The 22,594-nt window shown below is 43.5% G+C and overlaps 2 protein-coding genes across 4 annotated transcripts in view; one reads left to right on the top strand and one right to left on the bottom strand.

Moving 5' to 3' along the window:
• Positions 1 to 1,988: 1,988 nt before the first annotated feature.
• nom1 (nucleolar protein with MIF4G domain 1) lies at positions 1,989 to 9,767 on the bottom strand. The gene is made up of 11 exons (XM_021563039.2): positions 8,470 to 9,767; positions 8,137 to 8,249; positions 7,335 to 7,530; positions 6,398 to 6,721; positions 6,092 to 6,202; positions 5,554 to 5,724; positions 5,131 to 5,252; positions 4,890 to 5,022; positions 3,865 to 3,996; positions 3,511 to 3,620; positions 1,989 to 3,199 (listed from the first exon to the last, which is right to left on the bottom strand). The coding sequence occupies exons 1-11, from the start codon at positions 9,409 to 9,411 to the stop codon at positions 3,022 to 3,024; spliced, it is 2,532 nt and encodes an 843-aa protein (XP_021418714.2). The 5' UTR covers positions 9,412 to 9,767; the 3' UTR covers positions 1,989 to 3,021.
• A 50-nt stretch (positions 9,768 to 9,817) lies between these two features.
• The window catches only part of lmbr1 (limb development membrane protein 1), a 57,417-nt gene continuing 44,640 nt past the window's right edge, over positions 9,818 to 22,594 (top strand). Inside the window, exons 1-3 of one of the 3 annotated variants that reach the window (XM_036944283.1) lie at positions 9,818 to 10,057; positions 21,335 to 21,407; positions 22,477 to 22,516. In XM_036944283.1, the coding sequence (XP_036800178.1) occupies positions 9,995 to 10,057; positions 21,335 to 21,407; positions 22,477 to 22,516 (176 nt within the window). In that variant the 5' untranslated portion in view covers positions 9,818 to 9,994. The remainder of the gene's footprint in view (positions 10,058 to 21,334; positions 21,408 to 22,476; positions 22,517 to 22,594) is intronic. The other 2 variants (XM_036944284.1, XM_036944285.1) reach the window with 2 other exon arrangements.

Below are 22,594 nucleotides of genomic sequence, written 5' to 3'. Positions count from 1 at the left end.
ACCTAACCACACTGTTAACTTCTATCCACAAGAAGGTTATCATTAGTAACGCTAGCTGGTTACATACGGAGTAATAGACAAATGTGTGAAACAGACAGATGGGTAATTTTGCTGGAAATTAATTGGCATATAAACTCAGCAAAAAAAGAAACGTCCCTTTATCAGGACCCTGTCTTTCAAAAATAATTTGTAAACATCCAAATAACTTCACAGATCTTTCCCATGCTTGTTCAATGAACCATAAACAATTAATGAACATGCACCTATGGAACGGTCGTTAAGACACTAACAGCTTACAGACGGTAGGCAATTAATGAAAACTTAGGACACTAAAGAGGCATTTCTACTGACTCTGAAAAACACCAAAAGAAAGATGCCCAGGGTCCCTGCCCATCTGCGTGAACGTGCCTTAGGCATGCTGCAAGGAGGCATGAGGACTGCAGATGTGGCCAGGGCAATAAATTGCAATGTCCGTACTGTGAGAAGTCTAAGACAGCGCTACAGGAAGGACAGCTGATTGTCCTCTCAGTGGCAGACCATGTGTAACAACACCTGCACAGGATCAGTACATCCGAACATCACACCTGCGGGACAGGTACAGGATGGCAACAACTGCCCAAGTTACACCAGGAACGCACAATCCCTCCATCAGTGCTCAGACTGTCCGCAATAGGCTGAGAGAGGCTCGACTGAGGGCTTGTAGGCCTGTTGTAAGGCAGGTCCTCACCAGACATCACCGGCAACAACGTCGCCTATGGGCACAAACCCACCGTCGCTGGACCAGATAGGGCTGGAAAAAAGTACTCTTCACTGGCGAGTCGCAGTTTTGTCTCACTATGGGTGATGGTCGGATTCAACTTTATAGTCGAGGGAATGAGTGTTACAGAGGCCTATACTCTGGAGCGGGATCGATTTGGAGGTGGAGGGTCCGTCATGGTCTGGGGCGGTGTGTCACAGCATCATCGGACTGAGCTTGTTGTCATTGCAGGCAATCTCAACGCTGTGCATTACAGGGAAGACCATCCTCCTCCCTCGTGTGGTACCATTCCTGCAGGCTCATCCTGACATGACCCTCCAGCATGACAATTCCACCAGCCACACTGCTCGTTTTGTGCGTGATTTCCTGCAAGACAGGAATGTCAGTGTTCTGCCATGGCCAGCGAAGAGCCCGGATCTCAATCCCATTAAGCACGTCTGGGACCTGTTGGATCGGAGGGTGAGGGTTAGGGCCATTCCCCCAGAAATGTCCAGGAACTTGCAGGTGCCTTGGTGGAAGAGTGGGGTAACCTCTCACAGCAAGAACTGGCAAACCTGGTGCAGTCCATAAGGAGATGCACTGCAGTACTTAATGCAGCTAGTGGCCATACCAGATACTGACTGTTACTTTTGATTTTGACCCTCCCTTTGTTCAGGGACACATTATTCCATTTCTGTTAGTCACATGTCTGTGGAACTTGTTCAGTTTATGTCTCAGTTGTTGGAATGTTGTGTTATGTTCATACAAATATTTACACAAGTTTGATGAAAATAAACGCAGTTGACAGTGAGAGGACGTTTCTTTTTTTGCTGAGTTTATATTACGTTGGGCTTTTTAACCCAATAGTTGCTAACTAGGAGTGGGATAATGTCAGGCTTTGATTGGATAGTAGACGGGAACTTTATGTTTCTGAAAGTTTGAGATGGGACACGTGGGGAAAAAAATGCATTTACTTTCAGAAATGCTTGGTAGCTCGCTATCCACCTGTTGGAGAGCTCTTCACTAGACACTAAATTGAAGAATACACACCATAACTGGGAAGAACTGCCTGAAGTTGTCAAATAAGAAACCCTCATTTTCATTTCCCATATAAAATATTTTACGACATTTTGCTACTGTGTACATTAATGAATATGACCCCAGTTTGACTGCTATTGACATTATGCAAATAAAGTTAATTAATGCACTGCCATGAAAAAAACACAAATGCATTGAGACCCAGTTAACCAGATTAATCAACGTGAAAAAAAGGTTTATTATTGCCTCATGCACCGACATCAAATGTTTATAAACAGTTTGGAAACATTTTACTGGGTTAATCCTGTATTCATCTGTAAAATACATTTTAGTACACTACATACCATTGATGTAGCTTAAAAACTGAAAACCATGAAATTTGTACAAAGGGGGCAGCAGGTAACCTAGCGGTTAGAGAGGCGAGCCAGCAACTGTTGGGTTGCCAGTTAGAATCCTGGGTCAGACGGGAAAAATCGGTTGGGAACTGCTCACAACTGGAGGGTTGCTGGTATCAAATCCTCAATGCCGTTACCTGCCTTTGTGCCCTTGAGCAAGGCACAACAACAGCCCCCCCCCCCAAAAAAACAATCTGTATGTGTAGGGATTGGGTTAAGAGCAGAAGTCAACTTTCGATTGGGCCTTGAGTGCAACTGACCAATAAAGTGATCCTAATCTTAAAATATACAGACAAAGGAAATATCCACCGTGAGTGACAGTGACTTCAATACATTAGAGTAACTGCACTCTGGAAATATTTTCCACCGTCATGTTCATTAGCAGTGCCACTTGATGAAGCCCCTACTTCATTTGGATATTTACGATGTCATCAGAAGTCATCTCTGTTGTTTACGAAACGGAGATCATTCAAACGAGGTCTGTCCGTATTTGGGGCAATCCTCAAACTCACACAAACACAAAATGGTGAAATCTTTAAAGGAATAGTGCTACTTAGCCAGAGTCAGATGAACTCGTGGGTTACCATTTTTGTGTCGCCGTGCGCAGTATGAAGGATGTTAGAGGTAGTTTCTCGAACCAATGCTAACGAGCATTAGCGTAATGACTGGAAGTCTACAGGTACGCTAGCATGCCACATTGGCTCACAAAACTACCTCTTAACCACCTTCATACTGCACGCAGAGACAAACATCTCTTGGGTTTGTTGTCTGTAAAAAAAACGAGCATGTTCCCCCAACAGGGCTCTTTTGTTCTCCTGGTGTTCTCCCAGGGTCTCAGTGTGTGTTTGTGTTTTACAGTTTGAGTTTAGTCTCTTTGGCCTCCATGGCCTTGGTGGCAACCTCGGCTCGCTCTGACAGAAGGTCTGCTTGCTCAGCTGGTCCCTGCGACTGGGCATTCTTTAGTAGGAAGTGACTGATGAACAGCTTCAAGCCCTCCCGCAGCATTCCTAGCTTGGGAATTCCCGAAATCCTGAGGAGACCGAACACAATGAAAGACATTGATACCAGACGTTTCACATAGTCAATCGTCAGCAGTGCGGTTTTACAGGATAGGCGAAGTACAAGGAGGAGATGTTTTCATGACTGGGAGAGAAGAGCAATCTGGCCCTGATAGAATTTCTTCTCAACAAATTATAGAATGACTCAGAAAATGTATACGTGATGAAAACACGTGTTTATCATTGATATACCCTGGCCCGTATGCAAAATGGCATTAACGGAAACTGAGAAACTCAGTCTAAACTCAGTTTGGACTGGAAATTGATGCATTACGTCACTCACCTTCCAAATATGTTTGTAAGATCCTCCATCTCTGTGTCTTTTAACAGCTTAGTCAATACCTGACGCAGGAACTTGACTTTAGGCTTGTCCAACTCACCAAACTCTATCACCTACAAAGAGACAAGAGCGAAAGTGGCACCAAAAGTTAATCCGAAGGTAAGTTAGCGAGCTGACGTTTGTAGTGGCAGTTCAAAGAAACCCGAACCACGGATTTGTTTCTCCTGGCCCATAGACTACTTTCAGGGTCAGAAGAAAACCTAACATTAGGTTGTAAAATACTGAACTTCCCCTTTAACATTCATCAAATCACTTCCTTATGACTGGATTTCATCTCTATAACATGGTGTGTCAGACCTTGAGTATGGAGAGGGAGAGGCACTTTCTCCGGAGGAAGCGTGTGACCAGCTGGACCAGGTTGCTGAAGGTGCTGGTGGATAGGCTGGACAGGTCCTTGAATTTGTCCCACAGACTGAACTGAAATGTCATCTGGGGAAACATACAACAGAGGATCTGTGGGACTACTTGGGGTTTGGAGGATATGGAAGAAATCCAGCAGTCTATCCTAGTTCCCCTAATCAATTCAAAAGCCTGGGGCCGTCTCAGAGTACCAGTGCATGTGCAATCATGTTCATTAAGATCCAAGAGAGAAAAACATAACAGATCCCAGTTCAGCATACTTACTCTGAGACGCTTTATGAATACGGGCCCAGTATTACAATCCATGACCCATTCCAACCACAGGAGGTTTCTGAAGGGAGAACTACTCATAATAATGGTCGGAACATAGTGACTGGAATGGCATCAAACACCTTGAAACCATGCATTTTATATATTTGATACCATTCCATGAACTCCGCTCCGGTCCTTACCACGTTCTCCCCAGTTAAAGGTGCCACCAACCTCCTGTGATTCCAACCCATTAAATACAGCAAGCAAACGCATAATCCTGATCTAATCCGCTTGTGAACACCAAACATTTGCACCGCTTCAGATGAAAGCTCTTTAATGGGACAATGGTTATCACTATCATAGATGGGGTAGTAACCTGAAGGGAAGCTTAAGGGGAAGTGAGGGGTTATGACCATTGTCTACTTTCACAGCATGAAACGAAACATCAGAAAGGTGCGAGAGGGAGTAGAGACACTCCCTTGTTTTCCCCACACCGTTGAGGTGAACTGAGGGTCATAGTTGGGTGGCTATAGAGTGAATGTCCCAATCACAACGCTATGGAGCAATTAAGAACCATCAGAATGCCTGAGCAATCATTAAGCTCAGAGTAGGAGACTGTCCATGTTATCTTACTCAGTTTGATCTAAAAGGCTAAACTGATTGTAGATCAGCACTCAGAGGCTTTCTAATTGCGGGCACTGTTCTCTTACCTGGAACCGCCTGTCGTGCTCACAGAACTTCTCTCCCAGTACAGCATAGAAGGCATTGAAGCTCTTCTCCTGGAGGCAGCAGTCCATCAGCACATGTACGATCTCCCTCTCCTGCTGGTCCTTCAGCCCCAGTCTGCGCACAGAAAATAACGTAGTGCCACATATTAAAACATGTGGCAGTGGCTAGCTTGGTATGCAAGCATTTCAATGTTGCAAAAAGGGTAGGGAAACAAAAACACACCGTATCAGCTTCTCAAAGGCATCGAGGTAATCCTCGCTGGTCATGATCACGCAGAATATATTTCGTCTGATGTCCGTGTTCATTCGCTGTTTCCGGGCCAGGTCTAAGACCTTGGCGCTGAACTGAGGAGACGGATGAAGGGAAATTGCCATTATGATCAGTAAAATACATTGAAAATGCTGTCCAGTTCAGAATGACCACTCAAATGTTAATATGAAAGAGCTGCAGTAATGATTTAGTGGAGCAACAGGGGCCATGTGTATAAAACAGCTCAGAGTGGTCGTGCTGATGTAGGATCAGGTCTGCCCCTGTCAATATAATCTTACTCATTTTGATCTAAAAGACTAAAATGATCCTAAACCAGCACGCCTACTCTGAGACACTTGATGCATACGGCCCCAGATCTTTTAGTTTTTTTTGTACCTTTCCTTCTGCAGTAGTCTGTTTTGAGGTCTTGTTGCCCTGGTCACCCATCATGGGGAGTCCGGACCACGATGAGCCCACGATCCACCAGCGGCCCACCTGCTCTGCAGCCAGGAGGTTCTCCAGGGAGACCCTGAGCTTCACATCACTGCCCCCCGAACTCTGGTGGATCTGAACTCAACAGTTACAACTCATTCACATAACGCTCTGGGGTGAAGTTTCCCCTAAATAGAGCTCTAGGATCAATTTCTCCTTACCCAATCCCAACCTTCAATGTTAGTGGGGGAAATGCAAAACTGACCCAAGATCAGTGTCTAGTGGCAAACCCACCTTACTTCTTCATGCTCCCCTAATCTGGGTGCTCAAACCTATCACATAAACTCCTAAATGAGATTATAGCGCCCCCTGGCGGTTTTAGCTAAAAGATACCAGGGGAAACGTCAACAATGGAAGAATATTTCATGGCTGAGCAAAGAATGGTTTTGAGGATATGGTATGACAGTTGTAAAGGCGTAAGTCAATCAGATCCGTAACCCACCAGAGTTCTCTGCAGCTTTCTGAGTCTCTCAACAGGCTCTGGGTCGTAGCCAGGGATCTTCCTCATATCGTTGTTCTTCAGAGCCAACATGGTCTCCAGCATGAAGCGCACCTAAAGATTGAGAAGATATTCAGAAGAGAGTTGGCTTGCTAATACATTTGACTTGCAAGTTGCTCTGGACAGGAGTCTCTGTCAAATGACCAAAATCAAAATGTAAAATGACCCTGGTTGAATAATGTTACCAACAATGAGGTGCGTATAGACAGCGGGTGATGTTGAGAGTGGTGTTGCTGTGACAAACCGTACCCTATTTTCGTCCTGGAACTTGGTGCCCACACCACTGGCCTTGCTCTGGGCCTCAGAGATGAGTTCTTTCAGCGCAAGGGCATCATCCTTCCGCAGGGCGAATCCTACGTTCTTCAGCACGAACAGGACCAGCTCAATGTCCTTCTCGGCGAAGGCCCCCAACAGCATCTTCAGGATGTCAAAGATGAGGAGGGCGTGCACCACCTGGAAGTTGTAGAGATGTGCCACCATGGCCACCAGGTTGTCACACTCCTTGCCTTCGCCGGGGCTCTTGTACAACTCGGCGAACTGCCGCACCACCGTCTCCAAGAAATTAGCCCCCACCTGCAAAATGGTACATCATGTCAAAGGTCAGAAAATAGAGAAAAGAAGTCAATGGAACCGAGAATGCTGGGGGCATGTGAATGTGTGTATGTGGCTATTTACTGATGGATGGGGAGTAAACAAGACTGAAAGAGATAATGCTAATAGGAAGGTGTGAATTGCTACTTCACCATTCATCAAAAGGGGAGGAATTAGGTTATAAAGGAACTGGAGACAAGTCACACTGAGGACGTAAATCAAACAAACCACAAGCTAACGATCTTTCACAGGTTAAATGGTTACTCCTTTTCTCACACCAACTGTTACAAAATACTATTTTCTTCTTTCTGTGCTCTTATCAGAAGAGCATACAGGGGTGAACTAAAGGTCACCAAGAGAGAACAGAGGTCTAGACATTTATACCTGCTACCAATCCATTAGGATTCAACTGTCATTTATAGCTGATTGTGACTAACCCCCTCACTTATAAATTATGCCTATGTCCCAAAGAGCAACATATTCCATATAGAGTGCTACTTTTGACCAGAGGCCTGCACTATATAGGGAGCCATTTGGGACACAGCTGTGTGTGTGTTGAATGACAGGTAATTGTGTTGATGCGGTTCGAACCTACCTCAAGCCCCACTGTGTGATGCAGTATGCTGACAAGCAGGACGTGTTCCATGAGCAGTCTGTCAGGCATCAGGGCTGGGGTGACACAGGCTGCCAGGAGGATCTCCGTCAGGGTGTCGTTCATGTCCTTCCGGCTGGAGCTCATGTACAGCTCTTCCAGCTGGCCACTGATGGACGCCATGTTGGCCTCACTGAGCCTACGGAGGAGAATGCAGCACAGGACAACAATGTTTGAACCAAGATGGACACCAAAACACAAGACTCGGGGTTGTATGTTTACATTTGACATTTTAGTCATTTAGCGGACGCTCTTACTCAGAGCGACTTACAGTAGCAACTGTATACATTTTCACACTGGTCCCCTGTGGGAACCGAACCCTGGCATTGCAAGCTCCATGCTCTACCAACTGAGCTACACAGTCATCTCAGAATAGGAGTGCTGATTTAGGATGAGTTTAGCCTTTTCGGTCGATTACACGGACAGGGGGGACCTGGACCCGTATCCACAAAGCATCCCAGAGTAAGTGTGCTGATATAGGATCTGTCCATATAATAGTATTCATTATGATCTAAAAGCTCAATCTGATCTTAGATCAGCATTCCTACTCTGAGATGCTTTGTGGATACAGGCCCAGATCAGCACTCCTACTCTGAGACGCTTGATACATATGGACCTTGAGCACCCCTTGCACCAAAATATGAATTGAGACAAATCCAGTGTGACATCAGATAAAACAGTGCCACGGTACATTGATTAAGATGAAAGAGCATATAGTAGTCAAGATCATCACACCATTCATTACCTGTTCACAAGTCCTTTGACTTGTCTCTTCAGTCTCTCCAACTCAGCTCTGCGCTTATCATCCCCGGTGTCCCGTAGGTGAGGGGGCACGTATTTTCCTGCTGACGGGACAGCCTATACATACAGAGTAGTGTTTCATTCTCAGTCTATACATTTAGGTCCGGTTTCCCAGACACAGATTAAATCTAATGCTGGACTAAAAAGTGTTTTCAGCAGAGATTCTCCACTGAGCTTGATTATTTTTTGTCCAGGACAAGGCTTAATCGATGTCTTGGGAAACAGGTCCTTAAATTTAGCTAAAATTCACAAATTAGATTCGAATTGGGCAACTTACAGTGTCAGCTTTCGGCCCTGCAAGCGTTGAGTCTCCACTCTCAACTCCCTCATCCTTTACATTCTCTTCTTCCGAAGCTATTCCACCACTCTCATCCATCTCACTTTCGCCACCCTCATCCATCCCATCTTCTTCCTCCTCTATCTCATCTTCCTCGATGGTATCCAGGTCTCCATCTCTGCCTAGTTCACTGCCCTCCTCTTCCGAGTCATCTCCTTGTTCTTCCTCCTCATCGCCGGACATTTCAGATTCACTGTCTTCCAATTTCCTTAATTTCTCTTTGGCAATGTCCATGTCATCATCACTGTCATGCATTATCCCCGAAGCTGCCGATCCAGCATCCAGCACCCCCAAAATGTAATCCAGTCCATCATCAGCGAATGACTGGGGAAGTTTTTGTTTGTTTTTCCTTTTGTTATACCCAAGAGATCTCTCCAACCTCTTAATTTCTCTGTCCTCAGCAATATTTGCTTCCAAAAGGGCTTTTTTTCTTGATTCCTCAAGTTTGTTTCTTTTCTTTTCTTTCTTAGAAGGTTTCTTAGGTCCTTTTTTCTCAGCCTTCTCTCCTGTGGCAGTCACAACAGGAGTTGACTTGAGTTGTTGAGATACTGGCTCGTCTTCCTTTACTTTTCCATTAACCTTCTTTGTTTGTTGTTTATCAGATAGGGTTGCAACTTCCACACTGTCACCAGTGGATGCTTTGAGAGCCTTGTAGCCTTCATAGTGATTCTTAATTTTAGCCTTTTTCATCTTTCTTTGCTCCTTACGAATTTCTTTTCTATTTTTCTTCTTAACAAATCTCAAGCCACTGCCATCTTCCGTTTCTTCAGTTTCATCACAGCCTACCTTACTTTTTACAAAGTCGTTAACTGTCATCATATACTTTTGCAATTTACCAGTGTCTTTCTTTCCTTTCCTCTTTGCTTTCCCCTTGCCTTTCATCTCTGCAACAGATATTACTAACTATCGTTAACTACCTAGCTATGCTATTATTATTACTTGGCGAAAGACACTGACTTTTATAATTATATTATTTTCTGTGTCTCACCGAGTTTAAAGCGTGGCGAGAAGCAAACAAGCTCGTTTATGATTATGAAGCAAGAAAAGCTTGTTTATGAAGCAAAGAGGTACCAAAAAGGTTCAAATAAATAAAAATATAAAACCTACCAGTCGTTACCTTGGAACACATGAAATATATAAACAAAACTATCTTAAAACGTCAAATTGTAGACACGTGTATATTCATGACGGCAGCCATTGATGTTGACAATCGACCCAGGAAACACACACACCGGGGGGTAAAACAGCTTCCGGGTCATTATTTTTCGTCGAGGAATGATGACGTAATTTATTTTGGGGCGTTTTTTTGGGCGGTGGAAAATGAGCGGACTTCGTTGGAACGGCAACAGTGAGCTTTGGCTGTTACCTGAGCTGTTTTTCGTTTGACCATAGACAGGTTTTTATGGACGTTAGTTGTACGACTAGTGTGTAGTGAGGCAATTTACTTGCATTTGCAATATGAAGAATGGAAGAAGACGATGTTACTATCAGAGAACAGAATTTCCACAGCCAAGTTCGAGAATACATTGTAAGTTCGTCTCGCTAGCTTGCTAACGTTTGATATGTGGCGATGCTGCTTACAGCTGACAGGTCAAAACTAGCTAAGCTAACTTTGGCTTGTTAGATAGCAAGTTGCACGTAACTAGCTACCAGTGCCAATAGTCTAAGGTTACCCACAATGTAAACGGTTGACTATGCGTTCAAAATGTATAATAGTAGTTAACTAGCTAGCTGGTTAGCTCGCTTTTATTTGAGCGCCACATCGATGGTTAGCCACGTTAAATATCAATTTTTTTTAAAGATATTTTTTTATTTCACCTTTATTTAACCAGGTACGTTAGTTGAGAACAAGTTCTCATTTATAATTGCGACCTGGCCAAGATAAAGCAAAGCAGTGCGACACAAACAACAACACAGAGTTACAAATGGAATAGACAAAACATACAGTCAATATCACAATAGATAAAAAGCGTATAGACTGTGTGTAAATGTGGTAGGATAAGGGAGGTAAGGAAATAAAATAGGTCACAGTGGCAACAAAATTACAATTTAGCAATTAAACACTGGCGTGATAGATGTGCAGAAGATGAATGTGCAAGTTGAGATACTGGGGTGCATAGGAGCAAATAAATAAATAACAGTATGGGGATGAGGTAGTTGGATGGGCTGTTTACAGATGGGCTATGTACAAGTGCAGTGAGCTGCTCTGACAGCTGGTGCTTAAAGTTAGTGAGGGAGATATTAGTCTCCAGCTTCAGTGATTTTTGCAATAAGTTCCAGTCATTGGCAGCAGAGAACTGGAAGGAAAGGCGGCCAAAGGAGGAGTTGGCTTTGGGGGAGACCAGTTAAATATACCTGTTGGAGCGTGTGCTACGGGTGGGTGCTGCTATGGTGACCAGTGAGCTGAGATAAGGCGGGGCTTTACCTAGCAAAGACTTATAGATGGCCTGGAGCCATCTATAAGTCTGGCGACGAATATGAAGCGAGGGTCAGCCAACGAGAGGATGCAGGTCACAGTGGTGGGTAGTATATGGGGCTTTGGTGACAAAATGGATGGCACTGTGATAGACTGCATCCAATTTGCTGAGTAGAGTGTTGGAGGCTATTTTGTAAATGACATCGCCGAAGTCAAGGATCAGTAGGATAGTCAGTTTTACGAGGGTGTGTTTGGCAGCATGAGTGAAGGATGCTTTGCTGTGAAATAGGAAGCCGATTCTATATTACATTTTGGATTGGTTAATGTGAGTCTGGAAGGAGAATTTACAGTCTAACCAGACACCTAGGTATTTGTAGATGTCCACATATTCTAAGTCAGGGCAGGTGCTGGTAGTGATCGGTTGAAGAGCATGCATTTAGTTTGACTTGCAGTTGGAGGCCACGGAAGGAGAGTTGTATGGCATTGAAGCTCATCTGGAGGTTAGTTAACACAGTGTCCAAAGAAGGGCCAGAAGTATACAGAATGGTATCAAGAGCGACATCATTGATGTATACAGAGAAAGAGTCGGCCTGAGAATTGAACCCTGTGGCACCCCCATAGACTGCCAGAGGTCCGGACAACAGGCCTTCCGATTTGACACACTGAACTCTGTCTGAGAACTAGTTGGTGAACCAGGCGATGCAGTCATTTGAGAAACCAAGGCTGTTGAGTCTGCCGATAAGATTAATCCATTAGGATTATTATCTTGCTAGCTAAGAGCTAGGACAGTAACAGTTAAACACACTAAACTGGTTCTGATAGAGCTGCCTCTTACATGTTGCTCTCTTGGGCGTAACGTTGTTGTTCAACTCAAGCTCTCATATTCTAACTATGTAAAACTGAAACTGCTTGACTATGCTGTCCTATGGATGTGTTAATACTTGGTTAACCAAACTCGGCCCTGCGGACCCCAGGAGATGCTAAATATTTGTTGTTGCCCTAGCACTACATTGCTGATGCAAGTAATCAACTAATCATCAAGAGTTGGTTATGTGAATCAGCTGGTTATGTGAACCATTGGGGTCCCCAGGACCGAGTTTCGTAACCGCTGTCCTAATTATAACTTGTTTAGCCTACTTATGTCACTGGCGTCACACGTTTGACTTTCACGTGTATATGACTTTAAAGTGTATTTGCAGCTAAACCAGGGTGTATAGGGTTTCTTGCACCAGACAGGCCAGAGCGTGTTATTGATATGTGTGAAGTAATAATGACATGAACTGCAGGATGGCACTTCAATGCCCCCTTACCTTCAGAGTCATTCCATGTCATTTCAGCAAGCCATGACACCCACCGTCTCAGATGGTTCTGAAATCAATTCTGCAGTTAGAAACAGATTAGTATTCCTGCCAAATTATCTTGTTAAAATTGTATTTGATCTCTGTAGAAATGAAGCTAATTGATTGTACCCAAATAGTCCCTTTACATTTTTAGAATAAACATAATATTCAATAAATATAGTTCCCAACATCTGATTTGAACCAAACTTCTTTTTACTGTTGAGTAAAATGTGAAGAATCCAATACAATTGTCAAAGCCACTCACAGAACCCATATACCCCACGCCAATCCCACCCTAACAACCAGTATACAGTAAACTGTAAGTTCTCTGTCTGACAAGTACTATCAAATAACATTTTATTGGTCACATATACATGGTTAGCAGATGTTAACGGGACTTTTGCTAAATGCTTGAGCTTCTAGTTCCGACAGTGCAGTAATATCTAACAAGTAATGTAACAGTTTCACAACAACAACCTTATACACACAAGTGTAAAGGGATGAATAAGAATATGTACATATTTCATATATGGATGCGTGATGGCCGTGCAGCATAGGCAAGATGCAGTAGATGGTATAGAGTACACTATATACACATGAGATGAGTAATGTAGGGTATGTAATCATAATATAAAGTGGCATTGTTTTAAAGTGACTAGTGATACATTTATTACATCCAATTATTAAAGTGGCTAGAGATTTGAGTCAGTATGTTGGCAGCAGCCACTCAATGTTAGTGATGGCTGTTTAACAGTCTGATGGCCTTGAGACAGAAGCTGTTTTTGAGTCTCTCGGTCCCAGTTTTGATGCACCTGTACTGACCTCGCCTTCTGGATGGTAGTCGGGTGAACAGGCAGTGGCTCGGGTGGTTGTTGTCCTTGATCTTTTTGGCCTTCCTGTGACATCGGGTGATGTAAGTGTCCTGGAGGGCAGGTAGTTAGTCCCCGGTGATGTGTTGTGCAGACCTCACTACCCTCTGGAGAGCCTTACGTTTGTTGGTGGAGCAGTTGCCGTACCAGGCGGTGATACAGCCCCACAGGATGCTCTCGATTGTGTATCTGTAAAAGTTTGAGTGTTTTCGGTGAAAGCCAAATTTCTTTAGCCTCCTGAGGTTGAAGAGGTGCTATTGCGCCTTCTTCACCACGCTGTCTGTGTGGGTGGACCATTTCAGTTTGTTCGTGATGTGTACGCCGAGGAACTTAAAACTTTCCACCTTCTCCACTACTGTCCCATCGATGTGGATAGAGGGGTGCTCCCTCTGCTGTTTCCTGAAATCCACGATCATCTCCTTTGTTTTGTTGACGTTGAGTGTGAGGTTATTTAAATTCTTGACGCTACCCATCCCTTTAGCGGGATAATTGTCATCAACAACCGCTGAATTGCAGAGCGCCACATTCAAATAATATTACTAAAAATATTTATATTCATGAAATCACTAGTGCAATATAGCAAAACACATCTTAGCCTTTTGTTAATCCACCTGTTGTGCCAGATTTTTTAAATATGCTTTACAGCGAAAGCAATCCAATCGTTTGTGGAAGTTTATTGATCACTAGACAAAGCATTATGAACACCTAGCATCAAAGTAGCTTGGTCACAAATCAGAAAAGCAATCAAATGAATCGCGTACGGATGTTTTCACTCACGAGACTCCCAGTTACACAATAAATGTTCATTTTGTTCCAAAAAAATATTTTTATATCCAAAATACCTCTGTTTATTTGGCGCGTTATGTTCAGAAATCCACAGGCTCAAGCGGTCACGACAACGCAGACGGAAATTCCAAATAGTATTCGTAATGTCCACAGAAACATGTCAAATGCTTTTTATAATCAATCCTCAGGTTGTTTTTAAAATATTTAATCAATAATATATCAACCGGCACTGTCTCTTTTTCAGTAGGAGAGGGAGACACAATGGCTGCCCAAGCTCTGTTGCGCAAGCAAAACTCATGCGAACACCTGACGCGATGTTATCTTTCTCGCTAATTTTTCAAAATAAAAGCCTGGAACTATGTCTAAAGACTGTTGACACCTTGAGGAAGCGATAGGAAAAGGAATCTGGTTGATATCCCTTTAAATGGAGCGAAGGCAGGCTATGGAATATGGAGCTTTTAAAGTAGAAGCCACATCCTGGTTTGATTTTCCTCAGGTTTTCACCTGCAATATCAGTTCTGTTATACTCACAGACAATATTTTGACAGTTTTGGAAACTTTAGAGTGTTTTCTATCCTAATCTAGCAATTATATGCATATTCTAACATATGGGCCTGAGAAATAGGCCGTTTCATTTGGGAACGTTATTTTTCCAAAAATAAAAATAGTGCCCCCTAGCTGAAAGAGGTTAACTGACACCACACTCCGAGGGCACTCACCTCCTCCCTGTAGGCCGTCTCGTCGTTGTTGGTAATCAAGCCTACCACTGTTGTGTCGTCCGCAAACTTGATGATTGAGTTGGAGGCGTGAGTGGCCACGCAGTCATGGGTGAACAGGGAGTACAGGAGAGGGCTCAAAACGCACCCTTGTGGGGCCCCAGTGTTGAGGATCAGCGGGGTGGAAATGTTGTTGCCTACCCTCACCACCTGGGGACGGCCCGTCAGGAAGTCCAGTACCCAGTTGCAAAGGGCGGGGCCGAGACCCAGGGTCTCGAGCTTGATGTCGAGCTTGGCACTATGGTGTTAAATGCCGAGCTGTTGTCGATGAACAGCATTCTCACATAGGTATTCCTCTTGTCCAGATGGGTTAGGGCATTGTGCAGTGTGGTTGAGATTGCAGCATCTGTGGACCTATTTGGGCGGTAAGCAAATTGGAGTGGGTCTAGGGTGGAGGTGATATGGTCCTTGACTAGTCTCTCAAAGCACTTCATGATGACGGAAGTGAGTGCTACGGGGCGGTAGTCGCTTAGTTCAGTTACCTTAGCTTTCTTGGGAACAGGAACAATGGTGGCCCTCTTGAAGCATGTGGGAACAACAGACTGGGATAGGGATTGATTGAATATGTCCGTAAACACACCAGCCAGCTGGTCTGCGCATGCTCTGAGGGCGCGGCTGGGGATGCCGTCTGGGCCTGCAGCCTTGCGAGGGTTGACACGTTTAAATGTTTTCCTCACGTCGGCTGCAGTGAAGGAGAGTCCGCATGTTTTAGTTGCGGGCCGTGTCAGTGGCACTGTATTGTCCTCAAAGCGGGCAAAAAAGTTATTTAGTCTGCCTGGGAGCAAGACATCCTGGTCTGTGACAGGGCTGGTTTTCTTTTTGTAATCCGTGATTTACTGTAGACCCTGCCACATACCTCTTGTGTCTGAGCCGTTGAATTGAGATTCTACTTTGTCTCTATACTGACGCTTAGCTTGTTTGATTGCCTTGTGGAGGGAATAGTTACATTGTTTGTAATCGGTCATGTTTCCGGTCACCTTGCCCTGATTAAAAGCAGTGGTTCGGGCTTTCAGTTTCACGCGAATGCTGCCATCAATCCACGGTTTCTGGTTTGGGAATGTTTTAATCGTTGCTATGGGAACGACATCTTCAAAGCACGTTCTAATGAACTCGCTCACCGAATCAGCGTATTCGTCAATGTTGTTGTCTGACGCAATACGAAACATATCCCAGTCCACGTGATGGAAGCAGTCTTGGAGTGTGGAATCAGATTGGTCGGACCAGCGTTGAACAGACCTCAGCGCGGGAGCTTCTTGTTTTAGTTTCTGTCTGTAGGCAGGGATCAACAAAATGGAGTCGTGGTCAGCTTTTCCGAAAGGAGGGTGGGGCAGGGCCTTCTATGCGTCGCGGAAGTTAGAATAGCAGTGATCCAAGGTTTTTCCAGCCCTGGTTGCGCAATCGATATGCTGATAAAATTTAGGGAGTCTTGTTTTCAGATTAGCCTTGTTAAAATCCCCAGCTACAATGAATGCAGCCTCCGGATAAATGGATTCCAGTTTGCAAAGAGTCAAATAAAGTTCGTTCAGAGCCATCGATGTGTCTGCTTGGGGGGGAATATATACGGCTGTGATTATAATCGAAGATAATTCCCTTGGTAGATAATGCGGTCGACATTTGATTGTGAGGAATTCTAAATCAGGTGAACAGAAGGACTTGAGTACCTGTATGTTGTTATGATCACACCACGTCACGTTAACCATGAAGCATACGCCCCCGCCCCTCTTCTTACCAGAAAGATGTTTGTTTCTGTCTGCGCGATGCGTGGAGAAACAAGTTGGCTGCACCGACTCCGATAGCGTCTCTCCAGTGAGCCATGTTTCCGTGAAGCAAAGAACGTTACAGTCTCTGATGTCCCTCTGGAATGCTACCCTTGCTCGGATTTCATCAACCTTGTTGTCAAGAGACTGGACATTGGTGAGAAGAATGCTAGGGAGTGGTGCTAGGGAACAGCATTCTTACATAGGTATTCCACTTGTTCAGATGCGATTGCGTCGTCTGTGGGCCTATTGGGGTGGTAGGCAAATTGGAGTGGGTCTAGGATATCAGGTAGGGTGGAGATTATATGATCCTTGACTAGTCTCTCAAAGCACTTCATTGTGACAGAAATTAGTGCTACGAGGCGATAGTCGTTTAGCTCAGATACCTTCGCTTTCCTGGAACAGGAACAATGGTGGCCCTCTTGAAGCATGTGTGCACAGCAGACTGGGATAGGGATTGATTGAATATGTACGTAAACACACCAGCCAGCTGGTCTGCGCATGCTCTGGGGATGCGGCTAGGGATGCCATCTGGGCCAGCAGCCCTGCAAGGGTTAACACGTTTAAATGTTTTACTCATGTTGGCCACGGTGAAGGAGAGCCCACGGGTAGCACGGACCATGTCAGTGGCACTGTATTGTCCTCAAAGCGAGCAAAAAGTTGTTTAATTTGTCTGGGAGCAAGACGTCGGTGTCTGCGACGGGGCTGGGTTTCTTTTTGTAATCCGAGATTGACTGTAGACCCTGCCACATACGTCTCGTGTTTTGAGCCTTTGAATTGCGACTCTACTTCGTCTCTATAGTGACGCTTGCTTGATTGTCTTGCGAAGGGAGTAGCTACACTGTTTGTATTCGGCCATGTTTCCGGTCACCTTGCCATGATTAAAAGCGGTGGTTCGCGCTTTGTTTTGTACACATGCTGCCATCTATGGAGCTGCGGCTTGGACTATACCATCTTCATCCTATGTAATGCTGTGAATCAGATTTTTTTTTTTCCCGTTCAGAGAACTTACCCGTTGGAGTTACTTTCGTTATTTATAAATTATAGGGCTGTGAATGGTCAGGGACTAGGATTGTTAACCGTTAATCTGTAAACCGTCAGTTTTTTGTGTGAAAATTTACAGTTGAAGTCGGAAGTTTACATACAGTTAGGTTGGAGTCATTAAAAATGTTTTTTCAACTACTCCACAAATTTCTTGTTAACCAACTATAGTTCTGGCAAGTCGTTTAGGACATCTGCTTTGTGCATGACACAAGTAATTTTTCCAACAGCTGTTTAAAGACAGATTATTTCACTTATAATTCACTGTATCACAATTCCAGTGGGTCAGAAGTTTACACACACTAAGTTGACTGTGCCTTTAAACAGCTTGAAAAATTCCAGAAAATGATGTCATGGCTTTAGAAGCTTCTGATAGGCTAATTGACATCATTTGAGTCATTTGGAGGAGTACCTGTGGATATATTTCAAGGCCTACCTTCAAACTTAATGCCTCTTTGCTTGACATCATGGGAAAATCAAAAGAAATCCAAGACCCCAGAAAAAAATTGTAGACCTCAAAGTCTGATTCATCCTTGTGAACAATTTCCAAATGCCTGAGGGTACCATGTTCATCTGTACAAACAATAGTACGCAAGTATGAACACCATGGGACCACACAGCCGTCCTACCGCTCAGGAAGAAGACGCGTTCTGTCTCCTTGAGATGAACGTACTTTGTTGAGAAAAGTGCAAATCAGTCCCAGAACAACAGCAAAGGACCTTGTGAAGATGCTGGAGGAAACGGGTGCAATCGTATCTATATCCACAGTAAAACGAGTCATATCAACATAACCTGAAAGGCCGCTCAGCAAGGAAGAAGCCAGTGCTCCAAAACTGCCATAAAAAAAGCCAGACTACGGTTTGCAACTGCACATGGGGACAAAGATTGTACTTTTTGGAGAAATGTCCTCTGGTCTGATGAAACAAGAAATAGAACTGTTTGGCCATAATGACCATCGTTATGTTTGGAGGAAAAGGGTGAGGCTTGCAAGCCGAAGAACACCAACCCAACCGTGAAGCACAGGGATGGCAGCATCATGTTGTCGGAGTGCTTTGCTGCAGGAGGGACTGGTGCACTTCACAAAATAGATGGCATCATGAGGGAGGAAAAGTTTGTGGATGTATTGAAGCAACATCTCAAGTAGAGGTCGACCGATTATGATTTTTCAACGCCGATACCGATTATTGGATGACCAAAAAAGCAGATACCGATTAATCAGCCGATTTATAAAAAAAGAAGAAGAAAAAATAGAAAAAAAAAGCTTTTTTTAATTATTTTATTATTTGTAATAATGACAATTACAACAATACTGAATGAACACTTATTTTAACTTAATATAATACATCAATAAAATCTATTTAGCCTCAAATAAATAATGAAACATGTTCAATTTGGTTTAAATAATGCAAAAATAGTGTTGGAGAAGAAAGTAAAAGTGCAATATGTGCTATGTAAGAAAGCTAACGTTTCAGTTCCTTGCTCAGAACATGAGAAAATATGAAAGCTGGTGGTTCCTTTTAACATGAGTCTTCAATATTCCCAGGTAAGAAGTTTTAGGTTGTAGGAATTATAGGACTATTTCCCTCTATACCATTTGTATTTCATTAACCTTTGACTATTGGATGTTCTTTTAGGCACTTTAGTATTGCCAGTGTAACAGTATAGCTTCCATCCCTCTAGTTAGCACGCGCTAACTTGCTAGCCATTTCACTTCGGTTACACCAGCCTCATCTCAGGAGTTGATAGGCTTGAAGTCATAAACAGCGCAATGCTTGACACAACAAAGAGCTGCTGGCAAAACGCACGAAAGTGCTGTTTGAATGGAAGTTTACCCGCCTGCTTCTACCTACCACCACTCAGTCAGATACTTGTATGCTCAGCCAGATTATATGCAACGCAGGACACGCTAGAATATCTAGTAATATCATCAACCATGTGTAGGTAACTAGTGATTATGATTGATTGTTTTTTATAAGATAAGTTTAATGCTAGCTAGCAACTTACCTTTGCTTACTGCATTCGCGTAACAGGCAGTCTCCTTGTGGAGTGCCATGAGAGAGAGGCAGGTCGCTATTGCGCTGGACTAGTTAACTGTAAGGTTGCAAGATTGGATCCCCTGAGCTGACAAGGTGAAAATCTATCGTTCTGCCCCTGAACAAGGCAGTTAACCCACCGTTCCTAGGCCGTCATTGAAAATAAGAATGTGTTCTTAACTGACTTGCCTAGTTAAATAAAGGTATACAAAAATATATATATATATATTTCATATATATATATATATATATATATATATATATATATATTAAAATGCAAATCAATTTATAACATTTTTGACATGCGTTTTTCTGGATTTTTGTTTTGTTTTTCTGTCTCTCACTGTTCAAATAAACCTACCATTAAAATTATAGACTAGTCATTTCTTTGTCAGTGGGCAAACGTACAAATCAGCAGGGGATCAAATACTTTATTCCCTCACTGTATGTATGTATGCATGTATGTATGTATGCATGCATGCATGTATGTGTATGTATGTATGTGTGTGTGTATTATTATTATTATTATTATTATTATTATTATTATTATTATTATTATTACTATAGATTTTTTTTAGCCATTCTTTATCTATGCGTACTTTAGCCAGGTTGAATGTGTCTTGTCTGCCTGCACTCTTGCTGACTCTTGTCGTGTTGTGTAATGTGGAGATGGTGCTGATAGTGCTGCCGTTGCTGCAGAGGAGGATGATTCTAACGTTAGGCCTAGTTGCTGTCTGTCCCACTGTCCGAAGGGGAATGTGGGATATTTCTGTCAATGCTGGGTCTCTGAGGACCAGGGTTTGGGAATGGCACTCTGAAAATTTCATTCAGTCGTTGTTAGAACGCCTAATTCCAGATCATGCTGCATGTCGACTAATTAATGAATTAGCCTAGTTTGTGGCGTTCGTTCAAATTGGAAATGTTGGCCTATCTCGTGTCAAACTATTATGACTTATGGTTTAACCCAGTCTTAGGGCCTTTTTACATGAACAGTATATGTGAAGTAAGATCTGCCTTCGACATCAAATGCAACTATTCTGTTTACACAATTTGCTTTGGGTGTGGTGTGGCCTGTAACCTGATTCATAAAGTCTCTCAGACTAGGAGCGCTGACCTAGGATCAGTTTCAACTTTTGGATCATCATGAATAAGATCACACGGACACAAGGGACCTGATCCGACATCGGCGGTCCTACTCTGAGACGTAGACTGGGCATGTATTCATTAAACAAGACAAGGTGCTGTTGAATAATGGGCAGCAACAGTGTCGGCACCGTCCCACCCAGGCTATTCGTTCCCTGTATGAGTGAATTACCTAGACTTGAGAGAGGCCTTTCCTGTAGGGGGGGGTCTGTCTGTAACCTGATCAAGGCTACATGCATGACTGGTATTCATCCAGGCAACTATCCCAACTTCCGTCAATCATAGCTGTCCTAAGGAACTAACTCCATGTATACGGTACATGATGCCAATGATGCATATCCTAACACACTAGCTGTCATAGACCACGTGTCGCCTGTTTATTGTATTAGTATAGTAAATGTAGTAGTACCATATCAGGTTCCTGAAATGGAGCCCCATGGGCCCTGGTCAAAAGTAGTGCGCTCAGTAGGGAATAGGGAGCCATTTGGGATGGCGCCCATGTTTGTAGGGGAGGCTAATAAAGTGTGTCAAGTTGTGCTACGCGTTCACGTCAGCGCCATGCCGGATATTGTAAACCTTGATCATGTATGTACACTAGGGCAGTTTTCTAAGTGTTCATAATTGTTTTTTGTTTGTCTTTTCAGATTTGTTTCCTACTGTTTGCGGTACTCTACATTGTGTCGTATTGCATCATCACCAGGTACAAGAGGAAAACAGGTTAGTGGTCATGTTCTGTTTTTATGGTGAATATTGTACTTAAAATAGCAAAATATGCGGTGGTACCAACTTCACATCTATCAATAAAAAAAATCTATGTAGTACTCGCACACCTAATACTTGCACACACAGTCCCATTTGTTTCCACAGCAAATATTGCAAAGCTCTGTCTTTTGTTCATGCTGTGTTTGCACATAGACCCTCACATGTGTAAAGACTGTATATGACTATGTAACGTACATTAGACACACCTCATGGTAAATGAGTGACGAGGAGCTGACCTGTGTCTGACTGACAGAAAGAGATATCCCCAACCCAGCATATTATACTATGAGACTTGTACCTGGTGAAAATGCATGTACATCCGATGCATTGCCAGTAGTGGACAGCAAATGCAATCACCCTTTTGATATTCATTCAGAGGGAAGCAATTCTCTCAAGATGAACGTATATGGCTTTCCATATTATGTTCCATACGATGCAAATAATGACCCCACACCCACATTGAAGTGTGTTGATATTATAGACAGATGGTCCATAATCATGTGTAAAAAGGGTCCTATAGCCAGCCTAACTGCAAGTTGGACAATATGTAGAATCAAAGACGAATCACTCTAACGAGGCGTCGTGAAGTCTGTTCTACACCCGTTGTTCTTGGACAAATGTGGGATGCCCAGGTCGCCCTGGTTTCTCGAAGCTCCTTTAAAAGTAGACCACGTCAAAGATCCTCTGGGGATTGTTGTGCCCACAAAAGCTAGGTTGTTCTTTTCTCTGCACCCAGTACAGTAGCTAAACTATCCCAAATGGCATCCTATTCCCTACATAGGCCTTGTGGACACTGGTCAAAAGTAGTGTACTATATAGAGAATATATTGCCGTTTGGTACTGGTCCGTAGACTAGGACTGTAGGAAAAAGGGACTCCCTAAGTTCCATTGATGCATTAATTGTCGTACCATCTGGGATTTGAACCAGGCAACATGAGGTTTGTAGTCCCAAGAGGCCCATTGGCTGTCTCTGTAAGGTTCACTTGCTGTACCTGCTGTGACTAAGTGGTTTCCCCTCCCTCAGATGACCAGGAGGATGAAGATGCTGTCGTCAACAGAATATCGTGAGTGGAACTACTTTCAATAAAGCGGTTGAGCAATAGCTTTACTTTTAGTATCTCAGTGTTTCCTGAAACGATCCT

This window comes from Oncorhynchus mykiss, chromosome 15 (genome assembly GCF_013265735.2).
Source record: "Oncorhynchus mykiss isolate Arlee chromosome 15, USDA_OmykA_1.1, whole genome shotgun sequence".
Taxonomy (NCBI): domain Eukaryota; kingdom Metazoa; phylum Chordata; class Actinopteri; order Salmoniformes; family Salmonidae; genus Oncorhynchus; species Oncorhynchus mykiss.
The sequence above is the reverse complement of the archived record's forward strand: the minus strand, read 5'-3'. Positions and strand labels throughout refer to the sequence as shown.

Bases quoted from the DNA above. Each gene is read 5' to 3' on its own strand.
- nom1 (XM_021563039.2), bottom strand. From the start codon at position 9,411: ATGAAAGGCAAGGGGAAAGCAAAGAGGAAAGGAAAGAAAGACACTGGT. The intron at 6,203-6,397 runs GTACGGTTTGTC...CTCAATCTTTAG, and splicing joins AGTTCCAGGACGAAAATAGG to GTGCGCTTCATGCTGGAGAC. The intron at 5,725-6,091 runs GTGGGTTACGGA...TGTTGAGTTCAG, and splicing joins GAAAGCTGCAGAGAACTCTG to ATCCACCAGAGTTCGGGGGG.